The sequence below is a fragment of the Acanthopagrus latus genome, chromosome 3, assembly GCF_904848185.1.
Source record: "Acanthopagrus latus isolate v.2019 chromosome 3, fAcaLat1.1, whole genome shotgun sequence".
NCBI classification, from domain to species: Eukaryota; Metazoa; Chordata; class Actinopteri; order Spariformes; family Sparidae; genus Acanthopagrus; species Acanthopagrus latus.
The window spans coordinates 17589772-17610184 of NC_051041.1; the positions used below are offsets into that span (position 1 = coordinate 17589772).

General features: G+C 41.4%; 3 protein-coding genes across 7 annotated transcripts; 2 read left to right on the forward strand and 1 right to left on the reverse strand.

Moving 5' to 3' along the window:
• Window positions 1-939: 939 nt before the first annotated feature.
• On the reverse strand, window positions 940-5548 carry fam221a (family with sequence similarity 221 member A). 3 transcript variants are annotated; one of them, XM_037092077.1, is made up of 7 exons: window positions 4772-4904; window positions 4150-4323; window positions 3883-4073; window positions 3709-3782; window positions 3472-3604; window positions 1717-1842; window positions 940-958 (listed from the first exon to the last, which is right to left on the reverse strand). In XM_037092077.1, the coding sequence occupies exons 1-6, from the start codon at window positions 4840-4842 to the stop codon at window positions 1751-1753; spliced, it is 735 nt and encodes a 244-aa protein (XP_036947972.1). In that variant the 5' UTR covers window positions 4843-4904; the 3' UTR covers window positions 940-958; window positions 1717-1750. The 3 variants fall into 3 exon arrangements, with proteins under 3 accessions (XP_036947972.1, XP_036947980.1, XP_036947967.1); XM_037092085.1 differs by lacking the exons at window positions 940-958; window positions 4772-4904 and adding an exon at window positions 5413-5548 and having other exon boundaries at window positions 1642-1842; XM_037092072.1 differs by lacking the exon at window positions 940-958 and having other exon boundaries at window positions 1642-1842.
• ccdc126 (coiled-coil domain containing 126) lies at window positions 4815-10051 on the forward strand. Of its 3 annotated transcripts, none has more exons than XM_037092206.1 (3): window positions 4815-4952; window positions 7620-8312; window positions 8464-10046. In XM_037092206.1, exons 2-3 carry the CDS (start codon window positions 8075-8077, stop codon window positions 8703-8705), a joined length of 480 nt encoding a protein of 159 aa, XP_036948101.1. In that variant the 5' UTR covers window positions 4815-4952; window positions 7620-8074; the 3' UTR covers window positions 8706-10046. The 3 variants fall into 3 exon arrangements, with proteins under 3 accessions (XP_036948101.1, XP_036948100.1, XP_036948103.1); XM_037092205.1 differs by lacking the exon at window positions 4815-4952 and adding an exon at window positions 5408-5547; XM_037092208.1 differs by lacking the exon at window positions 4815-4952 and adding an exon at window positions 5585-6264 and having other exon boundaries at window positions 8464-10051.
• A 1109-nt stretch (window positions 10052-11160) lies between these two features.
• On the forward strand, window positions 11161-18664 carry tra2a (transformer 2 alpha homolog). The gene is made up of 9 exons (XM_037092054.1): window positions 11161-11330; window positions 13875-14008; window positions 14190-14355; window positions 14954-15007; window positions 16191-16379; window positions 17350-17465; window positions 17847-17987; window positions 18068-18138; window positions 18311-18664. The coding sequence occupies exons 1-9, from the start codon at window positions 11295-11297 to the stop codon at window positions 18319-18321; spliced, it is 918 nt and encodes a 305-aa protein (XP_036947949.1). The 5' UTR covers window positions 11161-11294; the 3' UTR covers window positions 18322-18664.
• The last annotated feature ends 1749 nt before the right edge of the window (window positions 18665-20413 follow it).

Genomic DNA, 20413 nt, shown 5'->3' on the forward strand with positions numbered 1-20413 from the left:
AAATTAGGGGAGTGTTTTGTTCGTCTCCACACGCTGACTTGAGTGTGTTCTTACCGTAACTGTCACTGGGGTAATTAAATGTTTCCTTGCACACTAATTGCCAATTTAATCTTCTGTGCTCCTCTGCCGTTTTGTAGTGGCGGATCTGTCAGTCAAGCTGGGCGTGGTTCCCATGGGGATAAGGGAAGAGTAGTAGTCATTCGCTTCAACCGATGGTCAAAGTAAATTACCTGTGGCCTCCTAAACTAGGGTTGCTATGGAGAGCCAATTACCCTTAATTGTAATTGTGCCTCACTAATGTGCCAGGCCTTTACCTCTTGAATAAATTGGGCGTTCCTCGGTGAGAAAAAAAATGTCCAGGAGTGAGCAGTGGAAACAGGTCAAACATTTCTTTTAAAGGATGCTTGATTCTAGCAGTCAACAGTACTCTTCTGAGTGGCAAAGGGAAACATGATTGATTTAAAGCTTGTGTACAGATGTGATGTGTGTGCATCTTGTTGCAATGTGATACCATGGTCATCGCAGATACACACTGAATCTAAAGTGTCAGCTTTCAGATGGGATCCTTTCCACTCGCTTCCTCTTCTGCACTCGGCTGCGAAGACCCAGGTGCATACATGCCGTCCTTCATACGTAGTCTTACTTCACTCCCTGAAGACCACCTGATCAGCTTCCTGACACACACACACACACACGCACCAGGTTCCCTCAGGTGATGCTTTCATTACGACACAGGCGACTTGAGATGCACCGGCCAGCCCCAGTGTAGATGCTGATCCAGTTTGACTTGCCATCCTCGCAGTAGAAACATCTGAGTGGGAGTGAGTCCTCATTTAGATTCTCGCTAATTTTATTTCTCAGTTAAAGATGCTTGAAAGTGGGCCGCCGATGGAGAAAACATGACCTGCTTCAATCTCCATTCACTGCCGGGATTAAATCAGCTCTCATCACCGCTGATCTGCCGTGAGGAATGGGATTAATCAATCGGAGACAGTACATCTATCTGCAAATTAAAGAAGCTGCTCATCACTGAACACGTAGCTGCATGGCTCTGGTGATATTTTGGTGACATGCTGAGTGGGCGGCGTTCTCTTAATAAAGAATATCAATCATACAAACCTCAGATATAAACTGACCAGTTTATGGAGCGTGTATCAAGAGGGAAATATGAGACTATAAAACAGCAATAAATAAAAGTGAGTATGGGTTGATTTAGGTATTAAATATTACTGTGAGGTATGTTGTAGTGGGGCTGATTGAGTGCTGAGATTCAGGTGTGGCTTTATGGACTCTTAACCATGTTTTACTTCTAAATGTAGTAAATCCACCATCACTTCTTTGACAGTATGTATTTAAATGCATTCAGGCTCTGTCATACTGATTTGTTCAGGGAATATTTTATAAATTAGTGACAAGCTGTAAGATTTTATAATCTGGATCAACGTAATAAAGCTGCCAACGCACCCCCACACACAAAACCTCTGATCAGATCAATATGATGTCAGTTAATTGTTAATATGTGAGGTGGGATGCAATCACTACTGCTGCTGACAGCTGATTATACAGAAGTGTCACGACACTGAAGAAAAAGACAGACACTGATTCACATTTTAAATGTGCAACAATGAAAATGTCATCAAGCTTTTGACAAGATTAAAGATTTTATTTGATGAATCTGAATTGTCCAATATGTAATGGGCAGTTTGACAGACGGACCTTTAGGAGCATCTCTACGTCTTCTCTCTCTCTCTCACAATAAATAAGAGCTGGAAGCTTCCGGAGACGCTCCTCTGATCCCTGACGCTGTGCATCTCTGCTGGCAGCCATCGTCTCTGACTTGATCTGAAAAAGATGCGGCAGAGATTATGAAAAACAAATGTGACGGCCCCAGCAGTGGATGCTGTGACCTCACAGGTACAGAACTTATTTAAAACCTATGTAGGGTGCATTAACTGTTGCAGGATCTGAAGCACAGATGGTGTTAAAGGACATATTCTGCTGTTTCATCTTGTCCTTTCCTTCAGTGTGTTAGAGGCTCTCGTGCATGTAAAACATCTTAAAAGTTAAAAAGGTTGAAGTTCGCACCAACAGACACTGCTCCTGAAACGCCTCGTCAGTAGTCTCGCCTTCAATCGTGTGACTTTGTGACATCACACTACTTCACCATGTCACACTTTTCACACGATTTATGCCTAACGGCTAGTTTGGCACGTAGACCTGGTTAGTTAAGCTAGTTTAGCACAGCTGCTGAGTTGTTAGGGGTGATGGGACAGCTGTTTTTGAGTTGACCAATCAGAGGGGACTAGATATTTGGGGCGGGGGGGCCTTAAAGAGACAGGAGCTAAAAGGAGCATTTCCAACAGAGAGGGAATACAGGGACTCAGCACTGGACAGCATGAGGAAACTATTGTGTTTTTGAGTATTAAAGCATGAAAACATATTCTAATACTAACCATAATAAAACTGTGAACCTGAAAATAAAATATGTCTCCTTTAAAACTGAAATGTATAGTTGATGGAATGCATTAATCTCCTATCATATTAATAATAATATTGTTTCTAATTAAGGAAAAAAACATATATAGAGTGACAACTTCAAAAGGAAAGTTAAAATGGCTCAATATGATCTTCTGTACAGTATTTGCAGGAATGTGTGATCTGAAAAATTCAAACTCAACTCCACCACGTGCAAAGTAAATGATACATTTTGAAGTAATCAGTCAGCTGCTTATTAAACCATACATAATTCACTACTCCTAAATGGATTAAAATATGTAATTGATGTTGCATGTTCAATCATTCATTACGTTTCCACAGTGGAGAGGCTGCAAAGAGGGGGAGGTGAAAAAAAGGCTTCTGAAAAGCTACAGAAACCATGATTGCTCTGATCTGATTTACAAACTTAACTTGGCAAATTTTTCTTTGTGTGTTTTGTTAGAACCAAACATATCTATTACACTGAATACATGAAGTTATGATGCATGTCAGTTAAGAAGTTCTCTGCAACAAATAGAGCCATCTCCATAATGGACAGATGTCTCAAAAGAAATTAATCTCAATTAATCTCACAACAACATGAAACGGGTGAGTTTTTGTATCTCCCAGAGCTCGACTCTAATGTAGACTAGGTGAATTAATGTGATGATGAAATCTAAGATGTACACATGCCGTGTTACTTTACACTTTTGACCTGATCAAATCCCCATGCAGACTTGGTTATTCAACACTGCTGCTGCACTGCTCTTTGCTGCCCTCACATGCCCCTCGAAGGAACTTCCTTCACCTTCAACGCAGTGTATGCACACACACCTCAACAAAGGCTGGATCACCAAAACACTGACTCCGTTAAACAAAGAAGGCCTGAGCTGAAAAATGATTGATGCAAATGTATACATGTATACATACAGTATTCACACATTTAAAGACAGAGATTACATTACAACAGATAAGAGTCACATTTCTGGTGCTCACCTGAGCTACTGGCTTCCAAAGCCAGATAACCATCCAGTAAGGAGGTGAACCCTGTCAGCCCCCCCATGGCTGCATAAGGGACATCTCTGCCTGAGGGCCGACCTCGAGCCTCCCGCTCTAGTTTTGTCTCAACCTGTCATAAAAATTGAGCAATTTAAGGTCAGTGCAACGTCATGGCGGTGATTAAATTTTAGCAATATTCTTACACCGGGGAACCTTAAGTTTTACTCTACTCACCAGGGTCTGGTGTGCAGAGCTGGGCTGGCCACAGCCACAGGTAAAGGGACTCTGGAACCCAGAACAGAAACTGCCTGAAAGATGAGTTATAAGGAAAAAGATACCTGAACATCATCTTGAACATTTACTGTATGTATCAGCCCATCTTGGTATGGTGCTATAGCTAAAACTCACACTTTTTGCAGAGGTGTCCAGTAGCTTCACTGTGATCCTGAGGCAGGTGTTTACACCTGCAGCGGACAGGGTTTGGCCCAATCCTGGAAACATACTTATAGGCAGGACAATGACATCCTCTGACCCGGCATGGCAGGGCGAGGGGTCTCTCAGAGGGAACCACTTCAAAGTCTGTCTTGTGTTGTTTGTACCTGGACAAAATAACATTACTTACTGGGATGTACGCAAGAAAGATGTCTGATTTCATGTGATTATTCAGCATGCTACCTATGTGTGCAGAAGCACTGTGTCTCAGGACCGATGAGTTTGCAGTCGATAGCTCCCGGCACCCCAAAGCTCACGTACAGCCTGTTTTTCACCCGTAGAGGGAGCACCTTCCTCTTGTACTCCTCATATTGCTCTGGAGTGAAAAGTCTTCCTCCATCATCATCACCAACAATCCTCAAAACAAACCAGTCACAAACAAAAAAATAACAGGAAAGATTCTAACTGACTCCATTACTTATCCATGCTCTAAAATGTGCTGACCAGCATATCGTGACAGGGTTATTATAGATAGATAGATAGATAGATAGATAGATAGATAGATAGATAGATAGATAGATAGATCTAGTACAAATACAATCAAAATATAAGGGCAAATATAGAAACAATAAAGTAATATATACAATAAAATGCTTCAGTAGTTATGAAATAAAACGGTAAAAGGTATCTTGGAGTAAAGGTAAGTGGAACATAAAGTACAAGAGGACAAGGTGTAGTTTTATTTATCACTACAACATCTGTATTGTGCCTGTGTCAGCTAGTTAGCATTAACTTAGCTTTGGTTGCTACATGCTGGTTGCTTGCCAGAGATGATTTAACGTCACAGTCTAACGTTGATACAAACCTTCTGTACTCCGAGTAATCATCCACTGCTTGTAAGGCGGATTTATCAACACAGATTCTCTCCATTGTCATGACATGAAATAAAAATTGTCTGGCACAGCAGAGAACCGTGTACTGTTTACCAGCAGCTTCGAGGTTGCTATGGAAATGGTTGTAGACGACGTACCTCTAACGGCCACAAGGTGAACTACACACACACACACACACACACACACCAAAAATTAAGCTAGCTAGCATGAACGTTAGCAGCTATGTAGCTTAGCCAAATGGCTGAGCACTGCGTTCCCACAAACTTTTACTTGCTAATGTTTCGTGAGTAAATCAGTAGTCTTTATTGTTTACATTAAAGTCGACTCACATCAAGTTACCGTAATGTCACCTCTAGTTTATCCCCATTTACATTTATACGCGGCAGTGGAACTACACTTCCCACAATGCCGTGGTCGTGACGCACGCAGTAGACGTTCAGGGGAACCATGACAGTCAGCACAATTGCATGCTTGGAATTTTAGCTTCCGACTTTTGGTTTCCGAGCCCGTGTCGCATGAAGGCGACATGAGCGCCACAGTGAGCAGGCAGCCCGACGTGAAGCTCGGCGGTTCAGTCCTGTGAGGCGGACGGCGGGCTGCTCCAGGAACTCACCCCGGGGACAGCATCGACAGCCCGGGGCTGCCAAACAACAAGCATCATTCAGTGTCAGCCAGAGGTAGCAGCTGGAGCTCACGGGCGCCGCGTCCCGCTTCTCCGGGGCTCGTTATTCCTGCTTCAACCACCGAGGTAGATTCACAGACAACTCACTGGGGGTCGGGGTCAGTGATGGTGATGGTATTTACTATATCTGCGGGTTTTGCTGTTTTGTTTGCCGTCAAGTTTCAGCGTTGTCGAACTAACATGTCGCGCTGACTGTAGTGGAGTTGAACACAGCCTCAGCAGAGCTCGCGAGGCTGCTAACGGTAGTTTAAAGATGTTCGTTCAGTGTGAAAGTCGTTAAAATAAGTAACTGCTGCAGCTCTCCTTGTCCTCCGTAGTTAGTTTACTTCTCATGTGCTTGTGTAACTTGACATTATAACAAGTTGGGTGTGTGTGTCCGTGTGGTTTGTAACTGCACCCTGTGTGTGTGTGTGTGTGTGTGTGTGTGTGTGTAGCGTGACATCACGTGCAACACCTCAGTCTTTATCTTACCTAATATCCCTCCTCCACCCTGACATTACTGACCATCAGCCTCTCGTTTATGCTCCGCAGACCGGCTGACAAAGTTATTTGCTGAGCCCACTAGCTGTTGGATCACATGTGGCAGCTGCTGTGGTGAATGTACAACCTGGAGATTAGATATTCAGACTGATCCCATGTGCCTTATCACTGTCAATCATCCCATTAGTTACCCTATATTTAAACCGTCCTCTAAACAACTGGAACAATCATTGTCTGGAGCCGGGGCCTGAATGGTGTGACTTTCCATACAACAATGACCAGGCCTGGTGAATAGCATGACGGGTGAGTGTCTGAAAGCCAAAACTCTTCTGGCTGTCATCAAGTGCCGACACTCTGATTCAGTCAGATGGGTTGAATCTGCTGACAGACACATGGGGGCAGAGAAAACAACATGAAGTCTCCATCGGGTTCTTAGTTTCGCTGTTTGTTCTGCCCTGGAGCTGCAGCAGCTTGTCTGTTTTCACAGCAACTTCCACAGAAAGTTTTAACTCCAGCCTTAAATGTTATCTGCACTGGATTGTGCATTGCATTGCGTGTCTTTGTGTTGTTTGTTGGTTGCTGTTTTCTCTTAAATGAACAGCACTTTGGTGAACAGTATCATTGAAGTTAATATGATTTTATATAAACATACTAAGACACTGGGGCATTGAGAATTTTACATATTCAAGCTCAGAAAGCCACAACGGTTTCAACACCTACATCTTGGGTGATGGAGTGTTGCTTCCTGACCCAACTGTTACTTTCACTGTTACTTGAACATCTTTACACCTTAGTTTCTCTTTCCCCCTTTTTAAGTTCCTGCCGGCTGATAAATCCGTGTACCCAGGTCACAGGAAGGACATGTTTGTGTGTGTGAATAGAGACTGGGAAGCATCTCTAAAGGGCTTCTGTTACCTTTCTTTTCATAATTAATTCCCTCAGTCACTGTCCCCTCTCTGACCTCAATAGGATGTGACACTCCCATACCCGAGAGAGAGAGCGAGCAGAGAATCAACCTGGTGACAAAATTGTGAAAACTGAGAAACGAGTCGCCTAATTTCCCTCTGCATGTGCACAGTGGTGCACTCCCTGGCTATTTGTCAGTCAAATAACCTTTGTGGAGGTGAGATTAGAGAACGAATGCCCTCTCTGCCCCCTATCTTGGGCTGCAAAGTGGGACCCATTAAATCTAAACTGGTAATTGGGTTTCTGGGCTAAGAAGGCTGAAAAAAATGTTTGTTGATGAGTGGGCTATTGTGCACCTCGACCCAAAGCCTGTCTTTAATAATAGCTAAATAGTTCAGGAAGCTGCTTTGATGTTGCCACCAATTCCCTTCCAAAAATGATGAGATGGAGTTTGTTCTTTCTCCAGCACATGCAGTGATGTTTGTGCGCCTATCGGAAAATCTTTGTGCAATCATCCGACCAGAAATCTTGGTATCTGTTATGAGTGAAAACCACAATGCTTAACAAGGCCAGAACACATACCCTTGAAGTGGTTTTTGGTATACAGTAGAATGAAGTCACATTTTTTTATTTATGACATTGCACAACTGCACAATGGAAATGTAGGCAGCATAAAATAATCTCTAAAAGCTGATACTGATAAATGTTTCTCATGTTTTTGTTCATCTATTCTTTTCTCTCTATCATGGCAGCCCACAATGTCTGCAGACGCCCTGCCTGAATGCTCGGTCCGCCTTTGTTATTTGGAATCTAACATCTTACAACCAGAGCACCTCTCCAAACACCCCTGACTGCTGGTGTCTGTGGGCGTCAGCTTCCTTCTGTTTCCATTTCCTGGCCTCTGCTGTTGCTCAACTCTTTTTCACCGGGATGCTGTGGTGGTGAGAAAAACATCTCCGCTGTATGGGCTTCAGGCAAACACGTCCCACTGGAGTTATCTTGAGTGAGGCACTGAATCTGCGCCAGCTTTGTAGTGGACTTTGACCTCTGACTCCTCTGTGTTTACGGACAGCAGAAAATAGAATTTCCCTACAGGAAATTAACAATCACTCCTTCAAATTATTGGTATAACCACATCCAAGTGCAGACCTTCCGCCTCAGACCGTGGCCTCCCCAGCTCCTGTTCCACTTTGCCGCCCGCAGTACCATGCTGGGTACACTCCTGCGGAGGAACATGTCTCAGAAGCTGAGTGTGCTGCTGCTGGTATTCGGCCTGGCGTGGGGACTCATGCTGCTGCGCTACACTGTGCAGCAGCCTCGCCATCAGAGCAGCGCCGAGCTACGTGAGCAGATCCTGGAGCTCAGCCGACGATACGTCAAAGTCCTGACCGAGGAGAACCAGAATACTCCAGGAGGGCCGCAGGGAACCTCCATGGCTGGTTATGGTAAGCATTTAAAAAGAAGTGAGGAATGCTTGGAGTTACTACCTACTCTCTTTTCTGCATATAAAATAACTGCTGTATAAACTTTGTGTGTTCCATAGTTGTGAGGCATACTCAAGCATTGATTTGTGTTTGTTTTTCCCTCTGCTCACAGCTGATCTGAAGAGGACTATAGCTGTGTTACTGGACGACATTTTGACAAGGCTGGTCAAACTGGAGGGCAAAATCGAGTTGGTAGCAAATACCTCGTCCACTAACACCTCCCACGCAGCAGGGGGCGTCCTTGCGTCTGCCACCGCTGCCCTACAGAAATCCTCAAAACAGGAGACACCTGGCAGCCATCCGGGGACATCACGTCTTCACCCACATGTCCCTAATAGGCCTCGGCCATATTAAGGAGCATTGTCTCGACAGATGAACTGATTTAATTTGAGCACATCACACTGTTCCAGCATTTATCACTGATGAAACAACATCAGACAAAGTGAAAAAGCAATAGTGAGACTAATGGACATCCAGAGACTCGGGATGCTTCTCAGAAATGTTCAGCCTATTCAGAGAAGAAGAAAGACTTCTTTACGCTCTGTCTTATCATATGCTGATATTTATTTATTTTTTACCAAGACTATCCAGCACATTGATTTATATTTAAATTTGTTGATTTTATTTGGCTTAATTTTTTGCATTTTTAAAAAAAAATAAATTTGAATCTCGTGACTGTTAAAGCTAATGCAGAGAGATGTAAACACTCTGAACCTGATTCTCATACACACTCTCATATGCTCTTATCTACCTATTGTAAACTAGTTTACAATACTGCTTCAACATATCAAAATGCTGAACTAACAGTAGTAGTTGATAGTTATGACAACTTATATAGCTGTGTAGCTAATGGCTACATATCAGTCTTTAGCTTGTTCAGTTGCTAAATACTGTCCTGAAGAAGATTCTAATTTTAGAGTACACATATAGTCTTAAGGATAATTAAACTGTACAGTTCACCGGTAAGAGATAATCCAAAGAATGTTACTTGCACTCCATCTGAAGGGTGTATGTATGTGTCCACTGTTGCTGAGATTTATGCAGAATATGACGGGGTGATGCCTATCTGTCACTGTTAACATGAGCGTGTGCTTTGTCTTGGTTCCATGGTGTCTAGAGATGTTTTAATTGAGTGTGGAACAGATTGAATGTACTGTGTAGTCAGTCTTTAGCCCTTTATTGCTGTTAAGATGACTGACATACTGCTTACACATGTTCAGGGTTCATGTTGCACTGTGACTCTATAGAGATTTTCTAAAAATACTGGGCGTATCCAGCGTTGACTTTTAGGATATATTAAGGGGATGGACGTCAGGCGCAGGAATATTCGTTCTTCCAACCTTTCTGCTGGTCCTGTGTGTCGTCTCTATTATAGCAAGAAACACCCCGTCCTGCCCAGAGGAAGAAGATCTTTAATCTGCTCATCATGAGGCTCATTGACAAGATGACTGTGTGGAGCAAAAAATATTGGCAATATTGGGATTTTATGAGACTAAGTAAATGTGGGAGGCATAGCAAAATTCGAGGCAAAGAATTGTGTCTGAATGATGCTAGATGGAACTATTGAACTGTGGTTTGAGTGGTGCCATAAAATGTATTTTGCTTCATAATGCTAAAGTAGAAAAAATGGCAAGCTGGCCAATTGCTGTGAGATAGCTTTACTAATAAATGGAGGACGAAGGATTTTCTCCCTTATTGAAGTCAATTTTGTCCACTTAATTCCTACATTAACAGGAACATTCATTTATGAGATCTTGGTTTTGACATCACAAGACAATAAAACACTGTTATTTGCTTCTATTTAAATATTCAGCCAGTGGTTCCTTAAGATTTATGTTTGCGTAAGTGAATGTATAAAGATTAGATTTTGGTTGTTTTAGTGATCCCACTGCAGAAACTCGTACTTATATTAAAACTTACCAGCTGAAATATGTCTTACCAGGAACAGAATGGAAAGATACAGTCAATGTTAAGGTGCATAATTAATTGAAGTTTAACTGAAATCAAAATATTAACAAAAAGCAAGAATCTTAATTTACTTGATAGAGCTAAAATTTGACAAAACAGCATTATAATGAAGCATGTTACTGCTGCAGAGGAGCCTTCATCTGTAAATCTGGTTCTCCAGATGTAAGAAAACACTGAATGTCACATCATCAAGGGTTTAGTAGTTTTTTTTCAGTGGAAATGAAACTTGTGATAAATCAAATTGCATTTTCAATGTCTGTCAAAATGGTAGCAATATCGTTGTATGACCATATCATTTGGCCCTAATTTGATTATTTCTCCTTGCTGTCAGGACACAAATGGATTGATGAATACGGATATGGATTTTTAAAAATGGAAATTGCCATCTGTTAAGAATATGATCCATCCGCACAGACTAAGTTACCCAGCAGTATATAGAGTGGTTAAAATTAGCCCTATCCCACACGGCTTTAACCGTTTAAAGGCTGCCGACAGAATAATAATCCATTTAATATCATGTCAACTACACTTATAGGACTGAAGAGAGGCGTTCATGATGTGAAGAGTAGTTTTAGTTTAACATCATTATGCAGAATGGGACTTATGTGTTTGTTGTGGCGCTGCTAGTTTTAATTTAAATGCCTGAACCCTCCTCCTTCCTCCTCTTCCTCTTCCTCCTCCTCTTCTTCCTCCTCCTCCTCTTCCTCCTCCTCCTCTTCCTCTTCCTCCTCCTGCTGGTCTCTCGCATTGATAAAGTTTTCAGGGTGTTGTGAGACGTTCACGTGAGCCAAGTCTCCGCACGGGGGGGCGTGGGAGACAAGACGGGACGTGACGTCACACTCTGCAGTACATAAACATACCATCCGCCTCACGCGCCATCTTCTAGTTAGCAGCCGGCCAGAATTAAGCAGTGTGCAGAACCTCGGTGCTGCTCATTTCTGTCCAAGTACTCGGTTGTATTAGCTATACTGAACAATGAGTGACATTGAGGATGGAAACTATGAAGGGCGGGTAAGTAGTCACGTCGAACCGTGTCCGTTACCTGTCCTTTTCTTCCTGTTCCTTCTGTGTGGCTGCCGTTAGAGAACACTGTAGGCAAATTAACCGCTAACGCTAGCTAATGTAACGGCTACATCCGAGACAACGCTAAATTAAGCGCGTCACGTCGACGTTAGCCTCACTTGTTCTGCTGGCGGACGTGTTCGAGAGGCGAAGGTGAATGTTTGGGTCGAGCCTCCAGCCAGCAATGTTCGTGTAAGTGTTCTGTACACGGCGGCGTTGAAGTTAGCTCTTTATTCGACAGTTAAGGGGGAAGTTAAGGGGAACTTAATCTTCAGCAGTAAAAGACACATCCTCCATTTTTGCACTCCTCACCGATAGTGAACGCATGTTAGACATGTTGGGTAGAACCTTCCTGCAGTCTGAGACCCCTTTTCAAATTCAGGAAATCTTTTGTTCTATCTGTGAAATTGTAGAAAGGCAGATTTTACTGCTTTTTCCCTATATTTAGACTATTTTGGACCAGCTTCAGAACATAACTGTACTTGGATTTGTTAAATTTGGACTTTATCTTCCCAGAGAGATGAAATATGATAAAACACATTTCAGACTTGTCAAAACTCTTATCATCTCTGTGGAAATGCAATAAAAGCTTGTCTCACGGCTTCTTTCACATTTAGACTACAGATGTTTATAACCTAACGTAGACTGAACACATTTGGACTTGATTATCCCAGAGAAACCTTGAAGATCGTCAGAAATCCAGATTTGTGCAACCTTTTATTGCTTGTGTGAGAATGGAAAATATGAGGATTTCACCAGATAGGCCTCATTGGGCCATGTCCAGGCCAATAACTACTCTGAGACAATTGATCACCTGGTCAGGGGTTTAAAAAAAACTATTAAAAAAAAAAAAAACAACACAAACAGATACTAAAAAAAACAAACAAACCCCAAAGCAATTAAATCTGCCTTTCTTCCTTTTCATAGGAGGATTCATGAATATGAAACTGTTTGGAAGAGTCTTTGGCTAATATATTCCTGATCTAACAATCCTATAATGTAATTGAGGATGTCTTAGCTCACGTGAAAATAAATCTAGATCCAACAGCTCAGTAGTTTTTGATTTGGACCTGGTCTAATCTGGTCTACATGTGGCTAAAAAGCATTTAAATCTGCCTTAATGCATTTTCATAAACGGATGACAGATGTGGTGGCCTTCAGGACAGCATTAATAATTTACCGAAAACATTTAACACGCTCCCACACAAACAAATCCCGGATGATCGGTCGACCAGCACCGTCAGTTTCCCCTTAACGTTCCCTTTAAGTGCCGAGTCGGAAGCGACGAAACAGAAACTAACTTCAGCTGCAGTTCGCGCTCTGCTCGCTGTAACCAGGCAGCTGCCAGCAGCTAGCTGTGAAAGCACACGAGTTTTGCCCTTTAAATGTGCTAATTGGCCAATTTTTGCGTTGTCAGATGAATATTTAACACTTAACTCATTCGTGTATGAATTTTGTTACGAGCTGTGTGCGACATTTGTGTATCGTCCTTTTGTGCAGATGGCTGTGATACTGCTGCAGCCATTGTTGCACTTTGGCAACCTGAGTATTTGTTTTAGCTCATCTGGCGCATCATTATATAGAAGGAAACTTTAGTCCTAAGCCTCTCTTCCTTCCCTGCTTTCACGCTCTTATTTAGCTAATCGAAACTTTGATACAACATATAGCTAAACTTGTAACAATGTAGCTTAGATTGTTGTAACTTTGCTAATTTGTGTAATTGTATTCTGCATTTATTGTTCCTTTTTTAATTCAAAATATTCTCCTTTTCATAAACCTATGATATTAATTTTTATTGAATGTTCTTTTTTCATTAAGGTTATTGATCGTGAAGGATTTGAAGAGTTTTATCCAAGAATGATGAAGAAAAATTTCAAGATAAAAGAAGGCTAATGAAAACATGTACAGAGCAGAACATAGAAGTGGAAAGGGAGGTGATGTGACGGAAGAATGGTGTCAGATAGACGCGCTTGCAGTGTAATGGCTAAAATGAAACTGGTGTCAGTTTGGGTGAAGAGAGAAAAACAGACCTGGAATCAGAAAATGAGAAAACTGAAAAAAGAAGAACGAAGAAGGATAGAAATCCTGAGAGAAGGGAGTAGCGTGTAAAGAATCTGGAAGAATGAATGTGTCCCTAGGTTAAGTAAATACACTGTTTATGTCACACATGTCTTTTCTTTATCATGCTCCCATTATGTAACATGAAAATGCATGTTTTTATTTTTTCCCTTGATGGCCCAGGTGGACATGGAAATAAACCTGTCATGTACTTTTGGCTTGTATGTTTAATAACGGCCACACTGTAAACCAAAGATTTATTTATTGAAGTTATAAGATTACTAACCCTTTCCTCCACAGTAAATAAGCTATGCATTTTAGACACGTGTACTGTATGTGTCCAACATACCCACTATGTGCCTGATTGTTTTTCTGTATAAAGAAATAAATGTGTGTGTCCATGAGAAAGTTGTTAATATGCTGCTGTGGCAATAGGGGTCACGCTCCCCATCTAAATCGGATCGTGGGAGTCCAGCTCGGGTCAGGTCGGAGAGCAGGTCCGGCACCCCGAGCCCATCCCGGGCCTCCAAGCGCTCTGAGTCCAGGTCTCGCTCTCGGTCAAAATCTAGGTATGTTGCTGGCATTTTATAAGAGCATTGTCAATAATGTGATTGCATCATTTTTATAATAAGTAAATGCTTATTATGGACTGATATCTCATGTTATTGGATACTTCCCTGTTCTTTTGTCTATTACTTACTCATCTGTCGGTCACCAGTAAGTTAAATTCTTCTACTGCATCCCTTTTAGGTCTCGTTCAAGGCGGCACTCAAACCGCCGCTATAGCCGCTCACGCTCTCGGTCCTATTCCCACCGGAGGAAGTCCCGCTCTCGTTCCTACAGCCAAGAATACCGCCGCAGGAGGAGCCAGAGTACTTCCCCTGCATCGAACCGGCGCCGTCACACTGGCAGCAGGGTGAGTGTGATGATTGGATCAGAGGACATGGCAAAGCACAATAAGCTGTAGGGATCAACCAAAGGACTCTTTGAGCATGCACGCACATTTTTAAGGAGTTTTAATATTATTTTGGGAGGGTGGTTTATTGCACAGGGGCATAAACTGTTTAATCCGTTAATCGTTGTGCTCAAAATGTTTTGGGTAGAGAAGGAAGTCAAACCTGTAAGAGAATTTAACATGTAAGTAGATAGACTGAGATTTAAAGATGCTACATGCTTCTGCAACTGCTCCTTGTAACATTTTATTATTACTGTACTTTGTCTTTTATTTAGAAAGATCGCAGCAGCTGTAGCAAGTAGAATGACTTGAATGTGTTAAACACAATCTGTATACAATGGTTTTATAATGTTTTGAGTTGATGTTAACAATGTTACAAGGGTTATACAGATTTAGTAACACTTAGTTTAAAACTGAGAGGAAGTGAATTTGTCCTTTTTTATTCGTGAGGCAGTGTGTTGTTTCAGATTGTTGTTGTTAATGCCGTGGGAAACCACTTTGAAATGACATTTAATAACCCCTTTTTATTAACCTCCCCCTCCTCTCATTATATCAACAGAGCCATGACTTGACAAAAGAAGCATACAGTCATGGCGGTGATGCTGATGTTAGGGTATGTGGACCTTCTAACATTTTATGGAAAAGATCAATGTAATGTATTTGTGTGGGCCGAAGGTGCTGCCAGCTGTAGTACTAAAGGGTAAAGGGTTGGAATATTCTAGTGGAAATTAAATAGGACTTGGGGCTTGTTTGCAGCCAGTGACACATTACACTGATTTTGATATCTTAATGTGCATTGACTTGCTCACAAATTGTAACACAGGCAGAGTGGGCATTAGCCAGCTAACAATGTTATCAATATTTAAATTAATGTATGTTTAATGTATTGCAGAAATATAATATGTGGATGATTTCAGATGTGCTTCTGTGCAGAATGATTATAATGTGCTGCGTCTGTTTCATTACCCCATCACCTAGATAGATAGATATGGATGAAGTGATGTACTAAATATGTATACTTCTAAAGTTAATGTATTCTAAAACGTTCCTGTAACTTTCCTGATGTTTTTTACAAGGAAACCTTTTAAACTCTAATCAAACGGCTCAGGAAAACAGGAAGATCAAACATGTTTGAAAAGCTACATTTCACACGGGAAACGTTTATGTTGCATAATAACTCAGGCAGGTGCTCATTTAAAAAAAAAAAAAAAAAAAAAAGGTTTTCTAGTAGCACCATGTTGTGTCAGCAGTATTTATGTTGCACTGCTGCTTTAAGAGGTCCATGTCATCACGAAAAGCAGGAATTAAGCATGATAAGCAATTTCAGACAAATGTAACATATTTGTACAACACATAATTGTCCCAGAGGCATCTTTTTGAAACCTGTTTAAGGGGTTATTAAAGCCGTCATAGTTTACCCACTGAGCATTTACTGTTGGACTGGTAAAAGTGGAGATGCCTGGAGGGAACGGTTTTGGTACCACATTGTGAAAACTTAATATACATGGAGATTAAGCTTTTCTTGTGACTTAGTTGAAAGTACTTACTCATTGTATGTAATGTTGATTGAGAAAACATACAAATATAAAACAGTGAAACGCTGACCTGAACCAAGCAGCTAGTATATAAAGGAGGTTTAAATGAATCCACAGATTTCCTCGGTGCACTGTTCTGTTCCTTCTGTATCCACTGCATTAAACCCCCATATCCATCAAGCACATACCAAATCCAGTAAACAGATCTGTATGTGAAGTCTTAAATAGATCAACTCTTACCCTTACTGTTGACCCTTCCAGGCAAACCCTGACCCCAGCACGTGTCTGGGGGTGTTTGGCTTGAGCCTGTACACCACAGAGCGAGACCTGAGGGAGGTGTTTTCACGCTACGGTCCTCTGGCAGGGGTCAATGTGGTGTACGACCAGCGCACAGGGCGCTCCCGAGGCTTCGCTTTTGTTTACTTCGAGAGAATCGACGATTCCAAAGAGGTATGTGAAATGTTTGTGGTTTAATTTATTGGTCAGATGGCCAATGATGGTCTGTTCTGGTGCCAGAGACTAGTCTGTTTTCTGTCTTTTGATGTAGTTAATTGCTTTCATCTGGTGTTTTAAGGGACAATCTGCTGCAAAATCATTTTTTTTTCTGTTTACCTGTAGTGCTGTGTGTCCAAACAGATTGTTCTGGTGCAAGTTGCAGAGTTTTAGAGATACAGGCTGTAGAGATGTCCCGAATTTTGACCTGGTTAGAAATCATGACCTGGTTAATTAACATAATCCACAGAGCTGCTTGTGAGCAGTTTCATGTAGGATTTTTTTTCTTTTCTGCTGAACTTTACCTGCCAAACCATGTCTCTGTGCAGAAGGAAACATGCATCTACTCATGGATATGAGTCATAACTTCCTGTAAGAGACATTGTTGTAGAGGTTGGGTTTTGTTTTTTTGTTAACACTTTGAACACCACAATCTATGTGCCATCTAGTTCCATTATAGACAAGAGATGGCTGACAACTTTCACCCAAACAATCTAGATGGATACATGGCAGCGCAGGTGAGAGGAACCAGGAGTGAAAAGTATTTTCAGAGTCAAATCTATTGCATTGATTTTTGCCCTTTTTGTTTTTATTAGTTTGCTTCAAGACATGTTTGATCTATAAATCTACAGGTACAGTTGGTCATTATCAAGTACATCATGTTTTTGTTTTGTTTCTGTGGTACATGCAGGTTTGAAGGTCTCTCCTTCAGACACACTACATTGTTACTTGTGTGTGTGATAACACAAGTACACCACTAGGTGTCTGCCTTGCCACAAAGTCCCTCATTCTGCAGCCATGCATGTCATAGCAAAGGGGTTACAGTGTGTGATGTAGGTGGGCCTTTGTGAATTAAATCATGATAACCAAAAAGCTTACATTAGTCCGATAACATCTTCGGTCTTCTCCTGCATTTTGTGCTCCCCAGGCAATGGAGCGAGCCAATGGCATGGAGCTGGACGGGAGGCGCATCAGGGTGGATTATTCCATTACCAAACGTCCCCATACCCCCACACCAGGAATCTACATGGGCCGACCTACTCAGTAAGACCAACACTGCTGTGAAATAATGCATATTGTTGTCCTTGATTTATTTTTTATACATATAATCTTACTGTACTAAACAATTAATTAAGAAATGAAGTTACGATTTCAAGCATTTTATCAATTTTCCAACACCTTATTAAAATTAAGTGTATTCAATTATTTCTGGCCCATAAACCCTTCATGAACACATGCACATGTGATGGTGTAATATTAATATATGACAGAACTCCCTCAAATCCTTTTTGAATCGGACCGTGCCTCCTTTCTTGAAACACGTGTGATTTGTAACAAGTTATATCAGTTTTGACATGGTGCTGTGTTTTTTCCAGAGATGAGATCTCTGGAAGTCAAAGATTTGTTTATTTTTCATTCCAACAGTAATGGCGGCGGCGGTGGTGGCGGTGGAGGAGGTGGTGGCGGCGGCGGCGGCAGCAGCAGCAGGAGGGGAAGAGATTCATACTATGACCGTGGTGGCTATGACCGCTACGACAGATATGAGGAGTACGACTATAGGTATAGGTGAGTGATAACTTTCTAGTCCGTTTTACACTTCTGTGTGGGAGAAAATGTATGAACTTTTTTCTTTTGTCTCTTTGCAGTCGCAGGCGCTCTCCATCACCCTACTACAGTCGATACAGGTCTCGCTCACGGTCTCGCTCCTACAGCCCACGTAAGTGTGAAGAGACATGCATACAATAGAAAGCCTGCCTAACTGCATCCTTTGTATCATCATCTTAAGGAATGAATCCAGACTGCTGTTAGTGTGAATATTTAAACACGTTGATTTTTATGAGTAATTTACTTACAACTGCACTAATGAGTGTCATATTTTCTTTTCACAGGCCGATACTAAGTTCTTCCAACGTTCAGCTTCCCTTCCAATAACTGATGATTCATCAAGGTGTTTCTGAAGGGAACATTTTGAATTAGCATGTCTTTATCAACAGAACTCTTCAGTTTGATATAGTTCCTGTTTACATGCAATAGATGTCTTAATTTTTAGAGGTTCTTATGCATTTGTGTGGAGTGTGAGCAAAGAACTCGGCTACTACTGGTTGCTGTCGCTTCATTCTTGGACTCGCATCTTTCCTTCCCCCCTCATCTTTGGCAGCAAGAAGTGATGGTTTATATGATTTATTGCATTAATCACTGTCAGCGTGGTTCATGATGGGAAATAAAAACTGGGTTTTAGTTAATTAAGGTGACACTCGTGGTCTGTATTAAGGAAGTAAATCTAAGAATACAAGAGAAGATGACATAAATGTCGGTGTGGGTTTACTGGTAAGTAACAGGTCATTTGGGATGTAAATAGGTGTTCCCAGCAATCAGCGTTTGGTTCTCTGCTCACATTCAGAGTCACTCTTTTCTTTGAGTTTCTCCAGAGAGTTTTATTATCATGTATTACCTTTTTTTTATTGTTGTTTCTTTGTATGGAAATACAAATATATGAAAACTCCAAAGTTTGTAATGCATTGTTCTGACTCAATATGCATGAAATTTGAAGTTGAACTTCACTTGTACAGGTGGGAGGTAATACTTTAAGTTGAGTGGGTGAGGTGGGAAAACAAACTGGGAGAATTTCGCAGAACGAGACCAGCGCCAAGATGTTGTGGATGATAAGTTTATGTTCACACAAATTCTAAAGTACTTGGTCAGGAGCCACAATGGATTGTCCAAAAGTTGGAGTTCTGTTTTTTGTTTTGTTTTTTTGTTTTTCTCATTCAGGCTAAACCAATGAAAACACGCGAAGAAGGACCTTTTAGCAACTTTTTATTGGGTGGCTTTCATTACATAAGATACAAAGTTCACATGTGAAAAAACAGACTATTATTCAGAGTATTCTGTGACTGCACACAGTGTTTTCAGAGGCTTTTCTCAGGATGTATTCAGTGTAAAAATGGGGATTGTGCTTTGTTTAAAAACCATTACAAGTAACGCCTTCACATTCATGTGATGGTGATAAACATCAATTTAATGACACCACTAGAACATTTCTGCCTTGCATTATAACAAGACGACAGAACAGGGCCCAGTTTGTTTTAATAAGAGAAGAATAGCAGTTGCACCGTCCTGTACTTGACAAAACCCAGAAAAATTGCATCAATACGACATGTTAGAGCAAACAAGATCCTGAACCTGAAGGGACTCATCACAGAAGTAGACCTGAAGCAATGGAAGGCCCTTTATCTGCCCAATAACAAGGCCCCTCATTCAAACGGGGTTAATAATCACTGCTGACATGTCATGGGGCCCCTCGGAGTTATGCGTTCATTCACACCGACTCAAAGATAATTCTTAAGGTTCCAAGGTAACCACGAGCTGGAAGGATCCAAGGGTCAAAGTCTGGAGTCTTTCTCAACACAGATTCAACCCTCAGAGCCGGAGTTTGACGTCTCATCAGAGATATTTGGGCTAATTCTCCCCTTTAGATTTTTACGTTACATCGACTTTGATAACTGATCTTCCTTCTTACACAATTTTCTTGTGTAATAAAATAAGTAAACTAAAATATGATGGTAATTGTCCTTTGATAATAGTGAAATGCAGCCACGACTGGGCAGTTTTTAACTGCAGAGAACAGGCGTAGATGGAAGAAAATGCAGATAACCTACTTGATTTTATGGTTGCACGCGAGGTTGTGTCGTGAAACATGAATTTCTTTCTCACTGAATTTACACAAAGATACAATTTGTCACTAAAATTATGCAGAGACACAAACTTTTTCACTGAAATTGTACAAAAACTGTGGTTTCATGGAGGAGGGGGACATCTACCAACAGGTCGACCAGCAGGGGACAGAATGTGTAGATGGTTTGGTAGTAATGAGATTCCCATGGAGCGACCCGTCTCGCCTATAGAACTCGGACTCATGCGTTCACAAATATAGACACACGTAAGTTATTTCCTGGTTCAGAGAAGGGACAACATCATGAGTTATTTAAAGA